The 18189-nt window shown below is 39.2% G+C and overlaps 1 protein-coding gene across 1 annotated transcript in view; it reads left to right on the forward strand.

Moving 5' to 3' along the window:
- The window catches only part of cntnap2a (contactin associated protein 2a), a 502190-nt gene that overhangs the window by 267448 nt on the left and 216553 nt on the right, over positions 1-18189 (forward strand). The window contains exons 8-9 of the mRNA XM_088322778.1: positions 1698-1841; positions 4621-4882. Coding sequence (XP_088178904.1) covers positions 1698-1841; positions 4621-4882 — 406 coding nt within the window. The remainder of the gene's footprint in view (positions 1-1697; positions 1842-4620; positions 4883-18189) is intronic.

The following is an 18189-nucleotide window of genomic DNA, read 5'->3' on the forward strand; positions in this document are numbered from 1 at the left end:
TTAAAACACAATTTTTAGGCCCAAACCTACGTTTGAAACCCTATCTTGTACACTTAAAACTGATTAAAACCCTAGATGCGCGCAGTTTAGAGGGAACACTGGTTTGAATGTACTGGGACTCTTAAAGCAAAGTTCAAATTATGGAATGTATGTATGTAAGAGTCCCGGAGAAGGAATTAATAGAAAAAATCGATGCACCGAGGATGTGAATGTTAAATCACGATATGGCAAGGGAACACTGTTTGTACTGTATATTTACAAATCGTCCAACTTTTTCTCCCCGTTGATGGAACTGCTATCTCAAGAGCGAAATGATATCTCCGCCAGGAAATTATATATCGGCTTCCCCCTGTGCTAATATAATTTAATCCATAACATTCACATAATTAATGTTGTTTAGTAATAGAAGCCGGCACAATAGGTTTGCATAATAATGTGGCACAGGAAATTGACTTTTCTTGGGACGTGTAAGTGGGAGGATAGCTGTTTGTGTGTAATGTGATTACAGGCTTGCTGGTGTTTGCTTTTGTGCACCTTGTGTACTCTTGACCTGTGTGTGGACGTATTGATGTGCGTCCGAGTGTTGTGTGACCTTAACCGGCTACTGCTGATAAAGCTGATCTCTTGCACCGTCAAGTCGGACACGGAGAACCACGACAGGACAATTAAACCGAAGCCGTTCAATTAAGGGATCTTAGCGGAAATCCATACGACAGAGTCCGCGTGGTCAGGGTTGGGTAGGGTTACTTTATCTGGATTACTTTCAATTACTTTTGGATTACTCCAATACCAAATATGCTAATAAAAGACAAAAGAAACTAAATATGAATACAATTATGACTCACAACACGTGGTAAGCTTTCTCTCCTGGCTTTGATCTCTTTGATCTCTGGCAAAACTAACATAAAATGCGACACAAAATGAAAATAAATCCAAACAGCATGTCCCCTGCCCACTGCCCAATGATTGATGGGATGGGCTCCAGCACCCCCGCGACCCTACTGAGGATAAGCGGTGCAGCTAATGAGATGAGATGAGATGAGATGAGCTTGCCAACATAATTTTTGCCGTTCCATGTATTCCGTTACTCCCCAAGCCTGTACAAAATTTAGTAATTGTATTCATATTTATGTTCTTTTGTCTTTTAATAGCATATTTTGTATTGGAGTAATCCAAAAGTAATTGAAAGTAATCCAGTTAAAGTAACCCTACCCAACCCTGCGCGTGGTCATGTGCAAGGCCTCAAAGATGCCTGTCCAATGGAAAACCTCCGGATGGAATGCAAGCCTGCATATGTGGCACTGATTCAAATCAAACTTTTTTCATCTCATCTCATCTCATTAGCTGCACCTCTTATCCGCAGTAGGGTCGCGGGGGTGCTGGAGCCTATCCCAGCAATCATTGGGCAGTGGGCAGGGGACACCCTGAACTGGTTGCCCTCCAATCACAGGGCACACAGGGATAGACAACTCGCTCGCTCATTCACACCTAGGGACAATTTTCAATCCACGTCTTTGGAATGTGTGAGGAAACCCACCAAGCACAGGGAGAACATACAAACTCCGCACAGTAAGTCCGGTAGCTGGATTTGAACAGGAGGTTCCCAAGACCTTAGAACTGTACCGCCCAAGCGCTAACCACTGCGCCGCCGTGCTGCCCACTTTTTTCATCGTTTCCCCTTTTTTTCATCTCTCTAGTTAAGCTTCGGAGGAATGCCATACAGCGGAAAACCACCAGGCGGTGGGCGGAAGAACTTTAAAGGCTGCATGGAGAGCATCAACTACAATGGAGACAACATAACTGACTTGGCCCGGAGGAAGAAGCTGGATACTTCCAGCTTTGTGAGTGACATGTGACAGTAGAATTAAAAAATAGAAGTAAATGTCCAGGTAACAGTAAAACTCAGGGGAGACATTTTATCACAGCGCCACGCCACCAAATATACTCGATTGCATGACGTGTTTGAGAGTAAATTTGCAGAGTATTTGCCAAATAGAATACTAATGTTTTGAAATTTTGCCAGTGCTCGTTCTTTCAATTGGCAGGGCATATCGTCCTCAGCAGGGTTGGGTAGGGTTACTTTAACTTGATTACTTTCAATTACTTTTGGATTACTCCAAAACCAAATATGCTAATAATAGGCAAAAGAAACTAAATATGAATAAAATGATGACTCACAACATGTGGTAACCTTTCTCTCCTGGCTTTGATCTCTTTGATCTCCGGCAAAACTAACATAAAATGCAACAGAAACAAAATGAAAATAAATCCAAACAGCTTGCCAACATCATTTTTGCCGTTCCATGTATTCTGTTAATCCCCAAGCCTGCACAAAATTTAGTAATTTTATTCATATTTAGTTTATTTTGTCTTTTGTTAGCATATTTGGTATTGGGGTAATCCAAAAGTAATTGAAAGTAATCAAGTTAAAGTAACCCTACCCAACCCTGGTCCTCAGAAATTGAATTCTCACATGATCGACAGAGGATCATATGGTTTTGTTCTAGTCCAGGCCACAATTGTCATGGACCAGAAAAAAAAAAGAAAGCAAAGAAAATATATGTTTTTCTCATTGTCAGTCACAAATTTTTACCATATATATAGAGAAAATATAGTTATTTTGCACCCAAATTTAATTATTCTTCATCATGTCTTTGATATTGAAAAAGGATGGGTTTTGGAATCAGTTGCTTTGAATAAAATCAAATATAAATTTAAAATTATATGTTTTTCTTATTGGCAGTCATTTTTTTTACCATATATAGAGAGAAAATATGGTTATTTTGCATCTATCTATCTATCTATCTAATTCTTCTTCATCATGTCTTTGATATTGAAGAAGGATGGGTTTTGGAATCCGTTGTTTTGAATAAAATCAAATATAAATTCAATATAAAATTACAAATTCACATATAAGTATTAGTATCGATACCCATCCTATTGATATCCTATGTATGTATTTTCAAGCCTATTTTGTTTGTATTTTTATTCATTTTTATGTCACAGATGCCATGGCGCCAAATTGGCCCCGCCCGTGTAGTGCCAGCCGTGGCTCATTAATTGATTGGCTTCCTGTCCCTATTTAAACCCACTCCTTTTTGTCACCTATTGTCAGTCCGTCAACGAACCTCTGCCCCGCAAGACGTGGGTTCTGACTCGGTCCTGTTTTCATGTTGGTATTTTTCTGTCCGGTATTGTTCCTGTTCATTTTTGTCCTGTTTAATATCGGTTTCCAGTTTCGTTCCCATCTATTTTTGTCCTGTTTATTATTCCCTCCAGTTTCCGTTCCCGTCTTTTTTGGCCTGTTTTATTTCAAAATCCAGTTCCATTATCTATCCTGACGGGACGTCTAGTCCGGTATCGACTCCATCTGTCCGATATCAAGTCAGGCAATTGGAATCGTTCTCGTCGGTCTCTGGCTTCCTGTCTTTCCACGCCAGACTGCTGCCTAACGTGCATGACTCCCCATTTCCCGCTTGTGTGAGATACGTCACGCGTTTGGGTCCTGATCCGTTTCTGGTTCTTGACATTTTATTCTTGTTTTTTCGTTATGGGTGTCTGTATGTAAAGTACAGTACAGTATGTTTCCAGAAGAGGAGGTATTACAGTTTTCTATTACAGCATACAGGTGCAAAGCAAAGTACAATTTGAATGGAAAGAAAAACGATTTTGGAAGGTTTGACTCGAGTGAACTCAGATTTGATAGTACAATTAGGTATCACACAATTTTCTTATGTTTTTATAATTGTTTACTTTAAATAAACCCTCCAAGTAAATATGCCCTTAGCCTCTTTGAGATACACAACAATTCCCAAAAAAATGAAGGGAAATTATGTTTAGTTCATTTTAGTTCTGTCAGGAACCGAAACAGGATCAGGACCCAATCGCATGACGTTACTCACACAAGCCTTTTATTTTACGGGAAACGGAGAGTCATGCACGCTAGGTAGCAGTCTGGCGTGGAATGATGGGAAGCTAGAGGTTGACGAGATCGATACCAGTTGCCCGAGTCGATATCGGATGCATGCGGTCAAAATCGGACAGGACCAGACAGACAAGACGTATAATGAAACAAGATATCTAAAATAAACAGGACAAACTAGACGAGAATGAAAACTGGAGAAAATAATAAACAGGACAAAAATAGCCACAAACAAAACTGGAAAACGATGTTATAAAGGACAAAAATAAATGGGAACAATACCGGACAGGGAATCCCAACAGGAAACAGACCGAGTCAAAACCCAAGTCTTGCGGGGCAGAAGTTCGTTGACGGACAGACAAAGGGAGAGTAAGAACACGAAACGACAACTCTCTGCCCAAAGCATCGCCTTCAACCTGAAGGACAAAGTCTTCGGTTTTAATAGAAAGGAAGCCAATCTGTCAATGAGCCGCAGCTAGCGCCACAGGGGCGGGGCCAATTGGGCACCTTGGCAACCGTGACAAGTTCATTTTTACACCCTTTACATTGAAATCATCCAGTTCAAAGTGTTCTTAGTTTATGTTAGTGTTTCTGGACCTCCATGTGTTTTTTATAAGGAGTAGTAGTAATGTTGAAATAGTACTAAACAGCAATGGTTTTATAGTACAATGATTGGCATCCTTTTCTTATCTTCACAGCGCAACCTGTCATTTTCCTGCATGGACACGCACACCTTCCCGGTCTTTTTCAACGCCACCAGCTTTTTGCAGCTCCCCGGTCGTGCCGCTCACAACCTGATATCGGTTGGTCTTCAGTTCCGTACTTGGACTCCGCACGGGCTGCTCCTCTTCAGTAACCTTGAAGATGGAACCCTGGAAGTGTCACTTGAAGAGGGCAAGGTGGTGGTTCGCATTAATGTGACCACGGCTGCCAGTCACTACCTGGTGGGCTTAACGTCAGGTGAGTTGACGCGTGATATTCAATTATCAGGGTTTGTACGGGTGCTTGAAATCCTTAAAAATGCTTCTATTGCAATGATGTGTTTGTAATGGTTGAAAAGTGTTTGGAGATAGGATGAAGTGCTTGTAAATGGTTGACATTGCTTTCAACAAGTCTGCTCCTAAATGACACTTTTTGGTAACTCCTCTTTGTATTTTTCCCTTATGGTTAACGGCAGCTGATATTAGTTTGTACGGTATGGTCCTGAGCAATGTTCCCTGTAATTTTCCACTGGTCTGAGCGTTCACACAAAGTCGGTGAGCAACGCTTGAAACAACAGTGAGCTACCATAATCCCAAGTGTGGCAAGATAATTATCAAACATGTTTTTATTACAGTTGCTGTAAATCAATGAGTCACACACAACACGTGGTTAGCTCCTCTGCTTGCTTTCTACACATTAGCAGCGCGCTGCAGACTGCCCAATACATTTTCTTTACAGTTGAGATACAATACAAGTTCAGAAAATCAACCATGACAATTATTTTTACAAGATACTTTTAACAAGAGATATTTTTTTTAACGTTATTAATGAATTCAACATATTTTTCTTTAAACTGAATTTTAACCAGCATCATCCTTTATATATATATATATATATATATATATATATATATATATATATGAGAAAATATAAATAATAACAATAGCTCCTCTGCTGGCTTTCAACACTATAAGGGGAATTAGCATTTTAGCACAACATGCAACCTCCGGCAAAACTAACATAAATGGCGACAGAAACAAAACGAAAATAAATCCATCAATCACATTACTGTGCATGTTGAGAGATTTGTCAGCTGTGGTTTAAATGTTTAAAATTAACTTTTTGCAGAGCACCAAGAGATCGTGCCATACCGTTAGCAGCGCGCTATAGACTGCCAACGGCATCCGCCTTCCGGTCACAAGATAAAAAGCCAAACCAAACCTTACCCCATACCAGCAGGTGGCACTGTTAGACTCATCATTGCAGGACACTTACACAAAAACTATACATTATATTTCAGCAGGAATTTTAACAAAACAAAAGTTATTATTACACCCGTTACATTGTATCTATCCCCCCTCCCACCTTTGATTCAATTTCCAGCTTGCTGAAGATACTCATGTATTCCGTCCACTGCTGCTTTAATAGGCCGACGCCCAGTGGTAGGGATTATTTCAGAGTTACCCTCTCGGCTAATTGGTCTTGAGCCTGTGATTACATCACTATTACTAGAATACACAGATACATAAGCTCATTGGCACACAGGAGCACACGCCGCCCGACTTTGATTCTGTTATTAGTATGGCAGAAAGACACAAGTCATGCTGACTTTGAGCTTCAGTGTCACCGTGGGAGCCTGCTAGACTTAAAATTAAAAGCTTTGTGTCATTTTAGAGTGAGGCATGATGGGAAGTGGCATACACACACACACGCACACACACATTAAGATATATGTATCTGCAGAGTTGGGTAGGGTTACTTTAACTGGATTACTTTCAATTACTTTTGGATTACTCCAAAACCAAATATGCTAATAAAAGACAAAATAAACTAAATATGAATAAAATTACTTAATTTTGAGCAGGCTTGGAACACATGGAATGGCAAAAATGACGTTGGCAAGCTGTTTGGATTTATTTTCATTTTGTTTCTGTCGCATTTTATGTTAGTTTCGCCGGGGATCAAAGAGATCAAAGCCAGGAGAGAAAGCTTAGCACGTGTTGTGAGTCATAATTGTATTCAGATTTAGTTTCTTCTGTATTTTATTAGCATATTTGGTATTGGAGTAATCCAAAAGTAATTGAAAGTAATCCAGTTAAAGTAACCCTACCCAACCCTGTGTATCTGTCTTTTTCACTTAGTTGTACTAATATTCTAATAACGTCTTATCTACTTAGCACAGTATTATATATTATGTTTTTTTCCCCCCAATGTTTTACTAAATAGAGGCCTGGCTGGATATGTAGATTGTATTGACAGATACATTTAGACGGACGGATATTTTGACAGACGGACGGACTGACATTTAGTTTACAACGTTATACAAAGTGACCAGGGTTGAGTAGGGTTACTTTAACTTGATTACTTTCAATTGCTTTTGGATTACTCCAATACCAAATGTGCTAATAAAAGACAAAAGAAACTAAATATGAATAAAATTACTATTTTTTGTGCATGCTTGGGGAGTAACGGAATACATGGAACGGGAAAATGATGTTGGCAAGCTGTTTGGATTGATTTTCATTTTGTTTCCGTCGCATTTTATGTTAGTTTTGCCGGAGATCAAAGAGATCAAAGCCAGGAGAGAAAGCTTACCACGTGTTGTGAGTCATAATTGTATTCATATTTAGTTTCTTTTGTCTTTTATTAGCATATTTGGTATTGGAGTAATCCAAAAGTAGTTGAAAGTAATCAAGTTGAAGTAACCCTACCCAACCCTGAAAGTGACATTGTGTAAAGATAGTATGATCATAAGATAAACTTGCTTTCCTGAAATCTATATGGCCTATTGGTTAGTGTTCGGTGCTCTCACCGCCGCAACCCAGGTTCGATTTCCCATGTATCCTCTACCAAGCAAAGAGGTCAGGAAAATTGGTCAACTGACCATTTATTGCTCAGTTATGATGATGTACTTTCATAAAACATTGCTATAACCCAAGCTTGAGGTTTTTTTTTGTGCTGTACGGCCAATTTGCACAGTCGGTATTTCTGAACTGGATGAAGAGAACGCATGTTGGGAATTAATTCAGTCGTCCTGAAATATATAAACGCATGGCTGTACGTAATAAAAATGTGTGTTACTATGTTTCTAAATTTACTATCTTATTATTTGTTGATACATTTTCTTGTAAAAGAGAAAGATAAACAAATTAAAATGATAAAAAACAGTAAATAGTAATACTTAGGTCACTACAGTGTATAGAATATGTAATGTTTTGTTTAGATGGCTTGTAAAACAAATTATAAACCTGAAAAGAAAATTAATCTGATATGTCAGATGTGAGAGAATAATTACATCAGATACATTGGCACATTTCAAGTGTTAAAATATTTTGGCTCCCAATTCCAATTTTATTCAATTATTGATATTTTTCTTAAAATAATTAGTCTGCTTAAAATGGCTGGGAATTGTTCTAATTTTAAGATGTATCTTCCCTAAATGTGTGCTATTTTTAGTAAAGGGATTGTAATTAGCGGATGGCTAGAAAAATGTTTTTCTACATCTGCCTTTTCTGGTAATGTTGCCCAATATAGAAATACTATCTTCTCATTTTACCAACCAGGAGATCCGCATTGAATGATTTGCAGGCATACTCCGCTGAGGTGGGAGAATGTGTGGATAAGACAACTATTTATTTGCATAAAACTGCTCTATAAGGAAACGTAGCAAGAAAAAAGCCCTTTCTGAAAGAATGCTATAAAAAGCCCTGTGTGGCTTCCCAAGAAGCCACAAAGGAGACAGAAAATGACATGTGGAACAATGGGGTGTGGTCAGATGAGACCAAAATTTAACTTTTTGGACTGAATGCAAAGTGTTATGTTTGGCCTAAGAGTCACACTGCACACAGCCCTTAAAAACACCACCCCTCTGTCAAACATGGTGGTGACAGCATCATTTTCTGGTGTTATTTTTTTTTTTTTTTAAGACACTTGAATGATCATTAAAGTTAATGGGAAGATGGATGGAGCCAAATACGGGGCCATTCTGTTGAACATTTTGTAGGAGTCTGCAAGAGACCTTATGTATATGTATAAATTTGGTGTATTTTCACAATTGTGTCTCACACGTTGGTAATTTATGAGCTTTTTATCTACAAGTTTAAAGCCTGAAATATGGCAGAATGTCAATTTCAGGCTTTAGTTATTGACGGGACCAATGCATTTGCAGGACACTGTCACATTCAGTTGAGTTGATATAAGTTTTTGCTATCTTTATGAATATGTCATTACACGATAACCATTTTTTACCCTAGATTGATCACTTTGTATGCACTGAAACAACCTGCTTGTATTTTCTGAATTCTATTTAAAGCAAAACCCACGGGGCCGTCTCAATCTTGTAAAGGAAAATGAGGAGGTGTGTATAAAAGACGGGAGGCGATGAATAAAAATCCCAACATTTCTGATTACATCCAATCAATATGTCTTCATAACTTCACTCTCGCCCCTGTGTGGCCAATCGCATTAAAGTGGTTGTCACTAGAGGCAGAACCCAAGTACGGAAAATCTCCTTCCCCGCTAACACACACAACACAATGTATTCATGTATAACATCATCAAAATGCAACCACTATGTGTTCTTACCCGGTGAAGGACTAAACGTTTCCCCCTCGGGGCTGTTTGTGACCTGCAGAAGGCCGCTTTACTCCAAGGGGGAAAAAGATTGTGCGAGTGCATTAATAGAGGGTACCATGATTCCAAAGGGAACTCTGTCATTGTCATCCCCTGTTTACTTACTCATTAACTAGACAATACACTCCTCCTTTCCCAGGGCATTGGTCCCATTTTAGAAACTGTTGAATTGACTTTCAGGCAGTGCAATGACCAGACATCAGTCTTTGGGGGTGTCATGATGTAGGAGGTGGACCCAAATGCAGAGAAGTCTGAGGCAGGTGTGCTCAACAAGGGATTTTTTTCTATCTATCTATCTACCTTGGTCATACCCCTCAAGAGGGGTGACCGGCAGCAAGACAAACACATACAATAACAAAAAAAATAAATAAAAGGGAAAAAAAAAATAGCAAAAAAACGCACAAAAAACGTTTTGGGACCATGGCCAACCAAATTGCCCAAACAAAGTTAGGCACCTCACACCCAAGTTGGTCATGCTTTCGTCCCTCCAGATGAAATTGAACACCAGAGAGCGGCCATGGCACTCAGGTCAGGGTGACACAACACACTATTTTCTTCAACAGCAGGGCCCGACAGCTTTTACTGGTTTACCCCTGCCGCATCATACGGGTGCCCAACCCATCCTTAAGAACGCGTCCACAATCCCACTATCCTTTCACAACACCTCTCCACTCCTTTCTATCACCAACAAGAGCACTAGCTTCCATTATATTTAGACCTCTTTCCTGCAGTGCACTCATAACACCATCCATCCACGTCAATTGCGGACTTCCTCTTGGTCTCCTTCCATTGACTTCTGCTCTGTAGATCCTCTTCAACATTCACAACAAGGGATATTTACTAACAAAAATTAGGAACCAACAAACAAGATCGTAGAAGTGTCATAACCATAGAAAAACTGACTTTGTAACAGCAGCAAAGACAAAAGTGGTGTGGAATGACAATGATCCGACCAATAATGGAGTTCTAAAAGTCATATATGAAAGACTAGAAAAACTATGGAGAGTTGCATGGAGATATTACACACTTGTGCCCGGTTCCGAACGTGATTGGGGCCCGCAGGGGGCACAACAGCTCGTTACATTACCCCCCCCTCCAGGGCCGGATGCCAGATGGACCAAAATAACGAAACAAATACAAAAAGATAGTCGCTGCATCAAAAAATCCTTAACTAGAACAGGGGAAGGGTCAATCATCTAAAAAATAAGGCAGTATACGGTAAAACTTCCTATAGTAACATACATGAATAAATACTGTGTGCATTTCCAATTTTATCCACCAGTGCTTTGCAGTATGTAAGCTCCACTGGGCTATGAGGCACCGTTTCAAATATCTGACCAAATTAGCATTTGGATCTGCTCTTATAGTCCAGAAAATGCAGTTATTTTTTTTCTGCTCAATGTTATTTTCATTTCACATTCATATAAGTATTTATTAAAAAAAAACACACCTATTTGAATAGCTTCTCCTTTTGTGTGGATAGCTCGATAATGTGAAATAATCAAAAAAACAGTGTTAAAAGTGCACATTTAAAAAGGTCAAGCACAATGTTCCCTCTAATTTTCCACGGGTCTGAGCGTTCACACAAAGTCGGTGAGCAACGCTTGAAACAACAGTGAGCAACCATAATCCCAAGTGTGGCAAGATAATTAATTGTCAAACATGTCCAAAACTTGACATCAAGTTACATTTTGCTGAGTTTCCGGCAATGCAAAATTATTTTTCTCTTTTGAAAGAATTGACTGATGTACTATTGCAAAGGTTGTACGGCCTACAAACGTCGTTTGTTCTTACAATTCTTTCACAAGATATCAATTTCTTTTTATTTCCTGATATATTTTGTCGCATAATATTAACATTTTTGGGGGCTTATTTATTCAATTGTTAGATACAAAACTGTACTTAATCACATTTTTTCGTGGAAATACAATGTTCTCAACAAGATTCACTTGATATACAGTAATTGGAAATTATTTGAATGCAACACAAACTTTTTATTCTTTTTTCGGTGTTTTTTTCTACTTTTTTTTAAAATTCCTTTAAAAAAAATCTCATTGTGTTTATTTTTTTCCGAGCTGTTACTTTTTTCTCTTTGTTCTCTATTTACTTTTTTCCTACATTTCTTTCTTTTCTTTTTTTCTGTCTTTTTTCCATTTTTTTCCTTCTTTTTTCTCTTCCTTTTGTTTCTTTTTTTCTCAGCTTTTGACTACTTTTTCATTTTGGTATTTTTTTCTTAATTTGTTCTATTACCCCCTTCCTTTAAGTCAATTTGTGCATAATGTTACTCAATATTTGTTCATGTTGGGATTAAAGAAGCAAAAATAACCTGAAGAGCCGTTTAGGACCCGAAAGAGCCGGTTCCTTTTTAGTGAGCCGAGCCAAAGAAGCCGGTTCTCGACATACTCTACTAACTTTACTCAACTTCCTTCGACTTCAAAATACCACATTTAGGACACAACGTCAGGGGAACCCGTGTATTTTTACCGTCATGCACTGTAACTTTGACTTAAGTCGTTTCTTAATAAGTAATTTTGAGCCCTCATTTTTGTGCCCTGGCTAGATTTTCTTGTGCGCCGAGAATGTGCGAGCAGTGCGCAATTGCGCACGCGCGCAGCTTAGAGGAAACACTGGTCAAGCATCAATTGACTCACACTCAATTCCTCATTAACAACTTCCCTGACATGATTGGAATATTTTGATTGCATGGGAGCTTTGTGATAGAAATTATGTTTCAGAGAATTGTTCCTGAAAGTGCACTTGCGTCATATTGAAGTGGTTTGCTAATTAAACACAATTCAATGCAAATGTGTATCCAAATGGTGGAAAATTCCATGAGTAGATAAATAAGTGGAAAAGTATGCAAAAGGATAGCTCAAGTATTAAGTTAAGTTTATTATTTGACCGCTATATGTCGCTGTATGGTGCCAAAAATAATAGAAAACATGCTCAAAGAAAACTACAGAGACTCAAAGTGGATAAAACACAACGTTTTACTTCACATTTTTTAAAAGTTTTTGGCTACCTGTAGCAACAAGATGATGAAAGTCATGTTATATAAAACGGATACTAATTCTGAGACCCACGCGTGTTTTGAAAGTGCGTGTTTGTGCTATTTTTTCTTATTTTGCTTATTATTTTAAAAAAATAGTTTGTTTTTTTAAACAATGAACGAAGCACCCTGTCCCTTTAAGAGTAGGTTTTAAGTGCATATTATGTCCAAACCCAAACACGAAGGATTATGTTTTGTCCCGAGCACAAAAATGTCCTTTGCATAAAAGAAAAGATTGTGAAAAATGCCAATGAAAAGTGCAAGAGCAGATTTTGTAAATTATTTACCAAAAATCCCACTCAAAATGATATTACTATTCTAGTATTGTGATTTATGTGCATATTTTTAGGTAATAGACAAATGTTTACATGATTTTGACCAAGCAATTGCCGTTATTTTGGTTAAGTAAGAATTGTTAACGTGCACAGAATGTCAGGACCAGAACGGAAACAGGACCCATTTGCGTTACGTTTCTCACAAGATTTATTGAAAGAAAGAGGAAGGGCTGCGCCCGCAATCTGCTGTTGGCTGGACGCGGGAAACAAGTCGCTTTCACACTCGGATTGTCATCTGAACACGGAAGTGGATCTTCCTTCGCGAGCGATGGCGGTGTCAGGGACGGAAATACTGGTCAGTAGCCGGGACAGGGAGAAGGGAGAGCAAAACGTGGTCGGGGTCAGAAACTGGTCGTAAGCCGGGACGGGAGAGCAGACGTGGTCAGAATCAATACTGGTCGTAGCCAGAGACAAACGGGAGCAAAAACAGGACAGGCGTGAGTCTGGTTCGAAAAGAAGCTTTCCTTGTAAAAACAGATGTTCGCAGACGGACTGACAACAGGGGATTGACAGGACTGGATTCAAATAGTGACAGGTAGCCGATCAGAACATCAATGGCTTTTTCATGAGTACGTATGGTTGGGAGATAAAACGAGTCCATATCAAACTTCAAGTGGTCACAACCCAATTTTGGTATTTGCAAGAAGCAATACTAAGGTGAGCAATTGGCTGAGGTTGACAGGTATGTTATTGTTTTTTGTGTGAATGGATATTTGTCTATTTGTGGCCTGTGATTGGCTGCAACCAGCCCAAAGTGTGCCTTTACTAATTGCCCAATGTCAGGTGAAATAGGCGTAAGCACCCTTGTGAGAAAAATGTATTATTAATTAATGACACTATTTGATAAAAATGGGCTGTCTGTGAAGCAAACGAAGCAATACTAATGTGATTATTGCATATTTGTGAAGAACCGCAGAGCTAGGCTGTGTACGACAACCTGTTTATCCCTCATCTTGCATCAGTTCTCAGGTAACCTACCCCATGTTAGCATGTCCTGGCGACCCATGTCTTGAATCGGCTGTAAAATCCACTAAAAGCAATATTACACAATGCATTTTTTTCTCGTCAATTGGTTACCTTGTTTGACTTCCTTATGCATAAAAATGGAGTAAAGGTGAGGTCTTAGGCCTGGGCCCGAACCCAGCCCGAATTTCAGGTCGGGTCAGGCCTCAAATGTCAATCATTAACTCTAGTTTGGGAAGGGGCCGGTCTTCTCTCTTGTGAGCGATGTAGGAAAGGGCGAGAGTGGAAAACTCATCCTTGTCGCCTATGTTATGTTCAATCAGGCAATTGAAAGCCGGCTCTGTGCTCATGATTGTTAAATTACAGTAGCCATTTTTATCATCACACTTTTCGGCAAACGCAAACCTTATGGCAGTGACGTCATACCAGTGTAACATTATGCTGTGGCTGTAAGTTTTATTTCAAACACTTGTCATGCGTTCTGCAGTGTTCTCATTTGCCCGCGTCCCTGCGTCTTAAACACATAATTTTTGCTGGGGACGCACAGTCTCAAATCAACGTGCATCCCCGAGACGCAACCTTTTTGCCACAAATTTGTCACTATTACCCGATTATTTTTTTTTAACAAAGATTTACCGCACTCCAAACTTTTCGTCAGGCAGATGCGGCAGATGTTGTTTTGGTCTCGCGGTTTGAGTTTCCGTCTGCATGCCGATCTCGGCCAACGAGATCTCGTTGTGTAGTGAAAGGAAGTCCGTCTTTTTTTAGAGAACCGGCTTTTTCGGCTCAACTCATTAAAAAGAGCCGGCTCTCAAACGGCTCACTTGCTTTGATGATTGATGTTACCAATTATGTTGTATAAAGAAGTTAAGAAAGGAAGTATAAAATGAGAAAATAAAAAAAAAAGGTTTGTGGTTATCCCTTTAATCGGTATATTACCGACAATAATTTGATGCAAAAAATGAATTCATAATTTGATGATTAAAACTGAATGATTATATAGATTTTTATTATATATTTGTTGCTGATTTACGATTTCAACCTCGATAACACTAAATTTTGGGGACCCATAGATCTCTGTTGGGACCCATAGATTTTTGAGCATGCGAGTCCCCGGGACCCATCACTTTTCAGAGGTAAAATGAACACTGGTTCTGTGTTTCCTTTTCTTTGTAGCGGCAGCAACATGCACTCTTGTGGTGTGTCCGCGGCGTGCTCGTGCCCCCGCTGCACTGTGTTCGACGGTGCCGGCATGCTAATTGGCCCGTGCACACTTTAATCCTCATCCCCCTCGTCCTCACAAATATATGTATCCATTATCCATCATCTGCATCGCTTATCCTCAGTAGGATTGAAGGGGTGCTGGAGCTCATCCCAGCTGTCTTCGGGCAGTCGGCAGAGGACACTCTGAACTGATTACCAGCCGGTTGCAGTGCACGCAAAAACAGAACACTGACACCCTCATTCACACCTAGGGACAATTTGGTTCGGCCAATTAACCTGACATGCATGCTTTGGGAATGTGAGAGCAAACTGGAGTGCCTGGAGAAAACCCAAGCTAGCACTGGGAGAACCTGCAAACTCTGCAAAACAATATGCAAATTCTGGTTTTCTATGGTTTTGGTCCCTCAAATCCTAATTTTTCGGGCTTGGAAAGATTTCAATACCCTTGGGGCAGGTCGGTTCAGATTTTTTAGGCCTGATCTTAGCTCTACCCTGGGATTCATGTCTAATCTCGTTGCATTCAATGTTTTTGCACATTGATGTCAATTGCAAGAAAGACAGTTCACTCCAGTTCCATTATTTCAATTTTGGAAGCTAAAGACCCATAAATCGTAAATGTGGCAATTTTAGTTAAAACATTTAAGGGTGGAGTGATTGTTTTTTTAACGTGATTCTGTTAAAAACCCCAAACACAAGAGTAGTGTTATACTGTAGCAAATCCCTGCAAAACAACCTGTAACCTTGTTATTTCTCACTAGAGTGTTTGCGGTTGAATAAATCCTTCCTCCTCCTCCATTTTGTTTTCAATCCAGAAGTCATCCAGCGTGTTAATGATTTAGGTTTTTGTGTTTGCGGTGCGTTCATGCAGCGATGAACTCACGCTGCCGTCACTGATAAGCTCATCATTCAAAGGCGTTGCAGGTGATGTAGAACAGATGAGGGGACACGAGGTGACACGGTATCTCTTTTCCATTACATTCAAGAGGTGGAAGGATGCAGCCAAGCCTGATAGTCATCCCATCTTAAAAATAGACAGGGGCCCATTCAAGGGCCACATACGACATTTTTTCCACGTCATTCAACTGAAAAAATATGTTCACATTATTTCTTGTCAATGTAAGACTCCCCAAGTTCAGAAGTACTGAAAAAACACGATAGTAAATGGAGTGATTTTATCAAGTAATGTTTGTTGCACAGCCTCACCTGTCATTGTGGAAATACAGTAATCCCTCGTTTTTCTTGGGTGTTGCGTTCCAAAAATGACAAACTGTAGTCAAAACCCGTGAAGTACAAACATCTATGGACTTATTCATCAAATGTTCTATTAAAGTGGTTCTCAAGTGGTCCGACCTAAGTACCCATCGTGTCACCCTATTAGAGAGCTACCGAAAAAATAAAAAAATCACTACTCAAATTGTTTGAATGAAAGAATTGTGCAGTTTAAAGCTGATGTAGTATAATATATTCACCTTTAAAAAAACAAATTGAGCAGCAAAGATAAAACAACTTCAAGTACCGTATATACTCGCACATAAGCCTACATCGCATATAAGTGACTCCATAAAACTGCTTTGAAATAGCTAAATACTAAATTAAATATTAATTTGTGTTCCTAAAGATTGATAATTACTTAACTATGTAGATAATAAGATGGATACACTCGTAAAAAAGCTAGAACTATATTTTTTAAAGCATTTACTGTACCTTCAAGCAGTACTTCATGGCAGACACTCATACAGTAGTTTCGTATTTCGCAATAATTTCCTTCTTATTCGATCATTGTTGTCACTATTTTTTACTTTCCCTTCCGCTAATCTCTAACTTTCTTGGGACCCACTATTAAAGGCTGAAAAGCAAAATAAAACAAACACAATGAAAGATTTGGTCCCTCTCAAACTATACAATCGACTCAGCGTTTTTTTTTTTTTTTTCCCGATTTTCTCAGCATTACCAAAAACTTAGCTGAGTCACTTTATATCAATTTTGTCTCTGGGCTTCAAACCACTGGAATAGTTTCCTCTCCATTTCTAGGTACTGTTTTTTTGCCTCCTGTTATGATATATTCCAACATAATTTGCCAAATAAAAACACAAAAATGTAACACACATTTACAGTAAATTATATGCTTACATTTGCCCCATTGATTTTGTTGTTCCTGTACAGACCATGTAACCTCCCTATGTGCGTCCTACCATTTGCTACTGGTGGCACACAACCAAATATGCGCATATAAACTGCTTTGAGTATTTTATTTTATTATTTTTTTATTTTACAGCTTGGATGTGAGTAAATTTAAAAGGAAGAATGTATCATTGAGGGGAAAAACATCCTCGTACCCGGTGCTTGAGACGCCGTCCGTTCCTGTATTCAGTTGTACCTTGTGGGTAAATATAAACACCCACAAGAGTCCTGCACCATGTTGTAACAACAATTGAGTTACACATGTGTATTATTAACACATTAAAGTTATCATTACTGAGAAAAGTAAGTGTGACCAGCCATGACATGTTAACATGGTGAGAAATCTACCAGAGGCATTCATAATCAGTTCTGCAGGCCTTGAGGCATAAAATAAGTGTTGATAAAGCTGTTGGTTTGGCCAATCAGGTTTCAAGTTGGCAGAAGCAGGGCCTTCTAGCTGGTGTAGGAAAACGTCAGCGGTTTTGCAAACTAAGATTGGCACAGAGGTGGTAGGGGAAGTATCCCCACGTCCACTGTTTCTGTCCAACCGACATTTTCGGACCTAAATTAAATAATAACTTATCCCAAAAATACAAGACAGTACTTTCCTGGATTAGCTTTGATGAAACAATTTTACAGATAATCTGTATGACGGATTATTTTCTGAATGAAAGAAAGAAGGATACATTATGTCTACAAATAAAAATGACTTTTTGGTGAGTAAAATCTGGCTGTATTCCTCAATAATTTAGCAATTTTGGGAGGTTATTACTAACACTTTTGTATATCCGCGTAGATGTAGCTGCAGTCAATATTTTATAGCCATAAAATAGTTATTGAGGGTCAATAGAATCAGACATAGCCACACTTAAGGCCTAGGTGTGAAATACACTCACTGCCCACCACTTTTTAGTCCTTACAATATTTGGCACACTGGTTGAAAAACACTGCAATAATAATACACAAAGCTTCTCATTTATTCGTTCATGGACAATTCTGCCTAAAATAGAGGGGTCAGAATATGCATGCATCATCACCGCCAAGTCTCAAAGTTTTCTGGTACTGTGTTTGAACCTGTCCGGACCTTGAACCTCGCCACAGAACCACCTGCTGCCGCTCTCTAAATAAATGGCGGTCAGTGAAGCGGTGAACCGGCCCCATTCAGAAGACAGACGCAGAGG

This window comes from Urocampus carinirostris, chromosome 18, assembly GCF_059441175.1.
Source record: "Urocampus carinirostris isolate Australia breed hairy pipefish chromosome 18, RoL_Ucar_1.0, whole genome shotgun sequence".
Lineage (NCBI taxonomy): Eukaryota > Metazoa > Chordata > Actinopteri > Syngnathiformes > Syngnathidae > Urocampus > Urocampus carinirostris.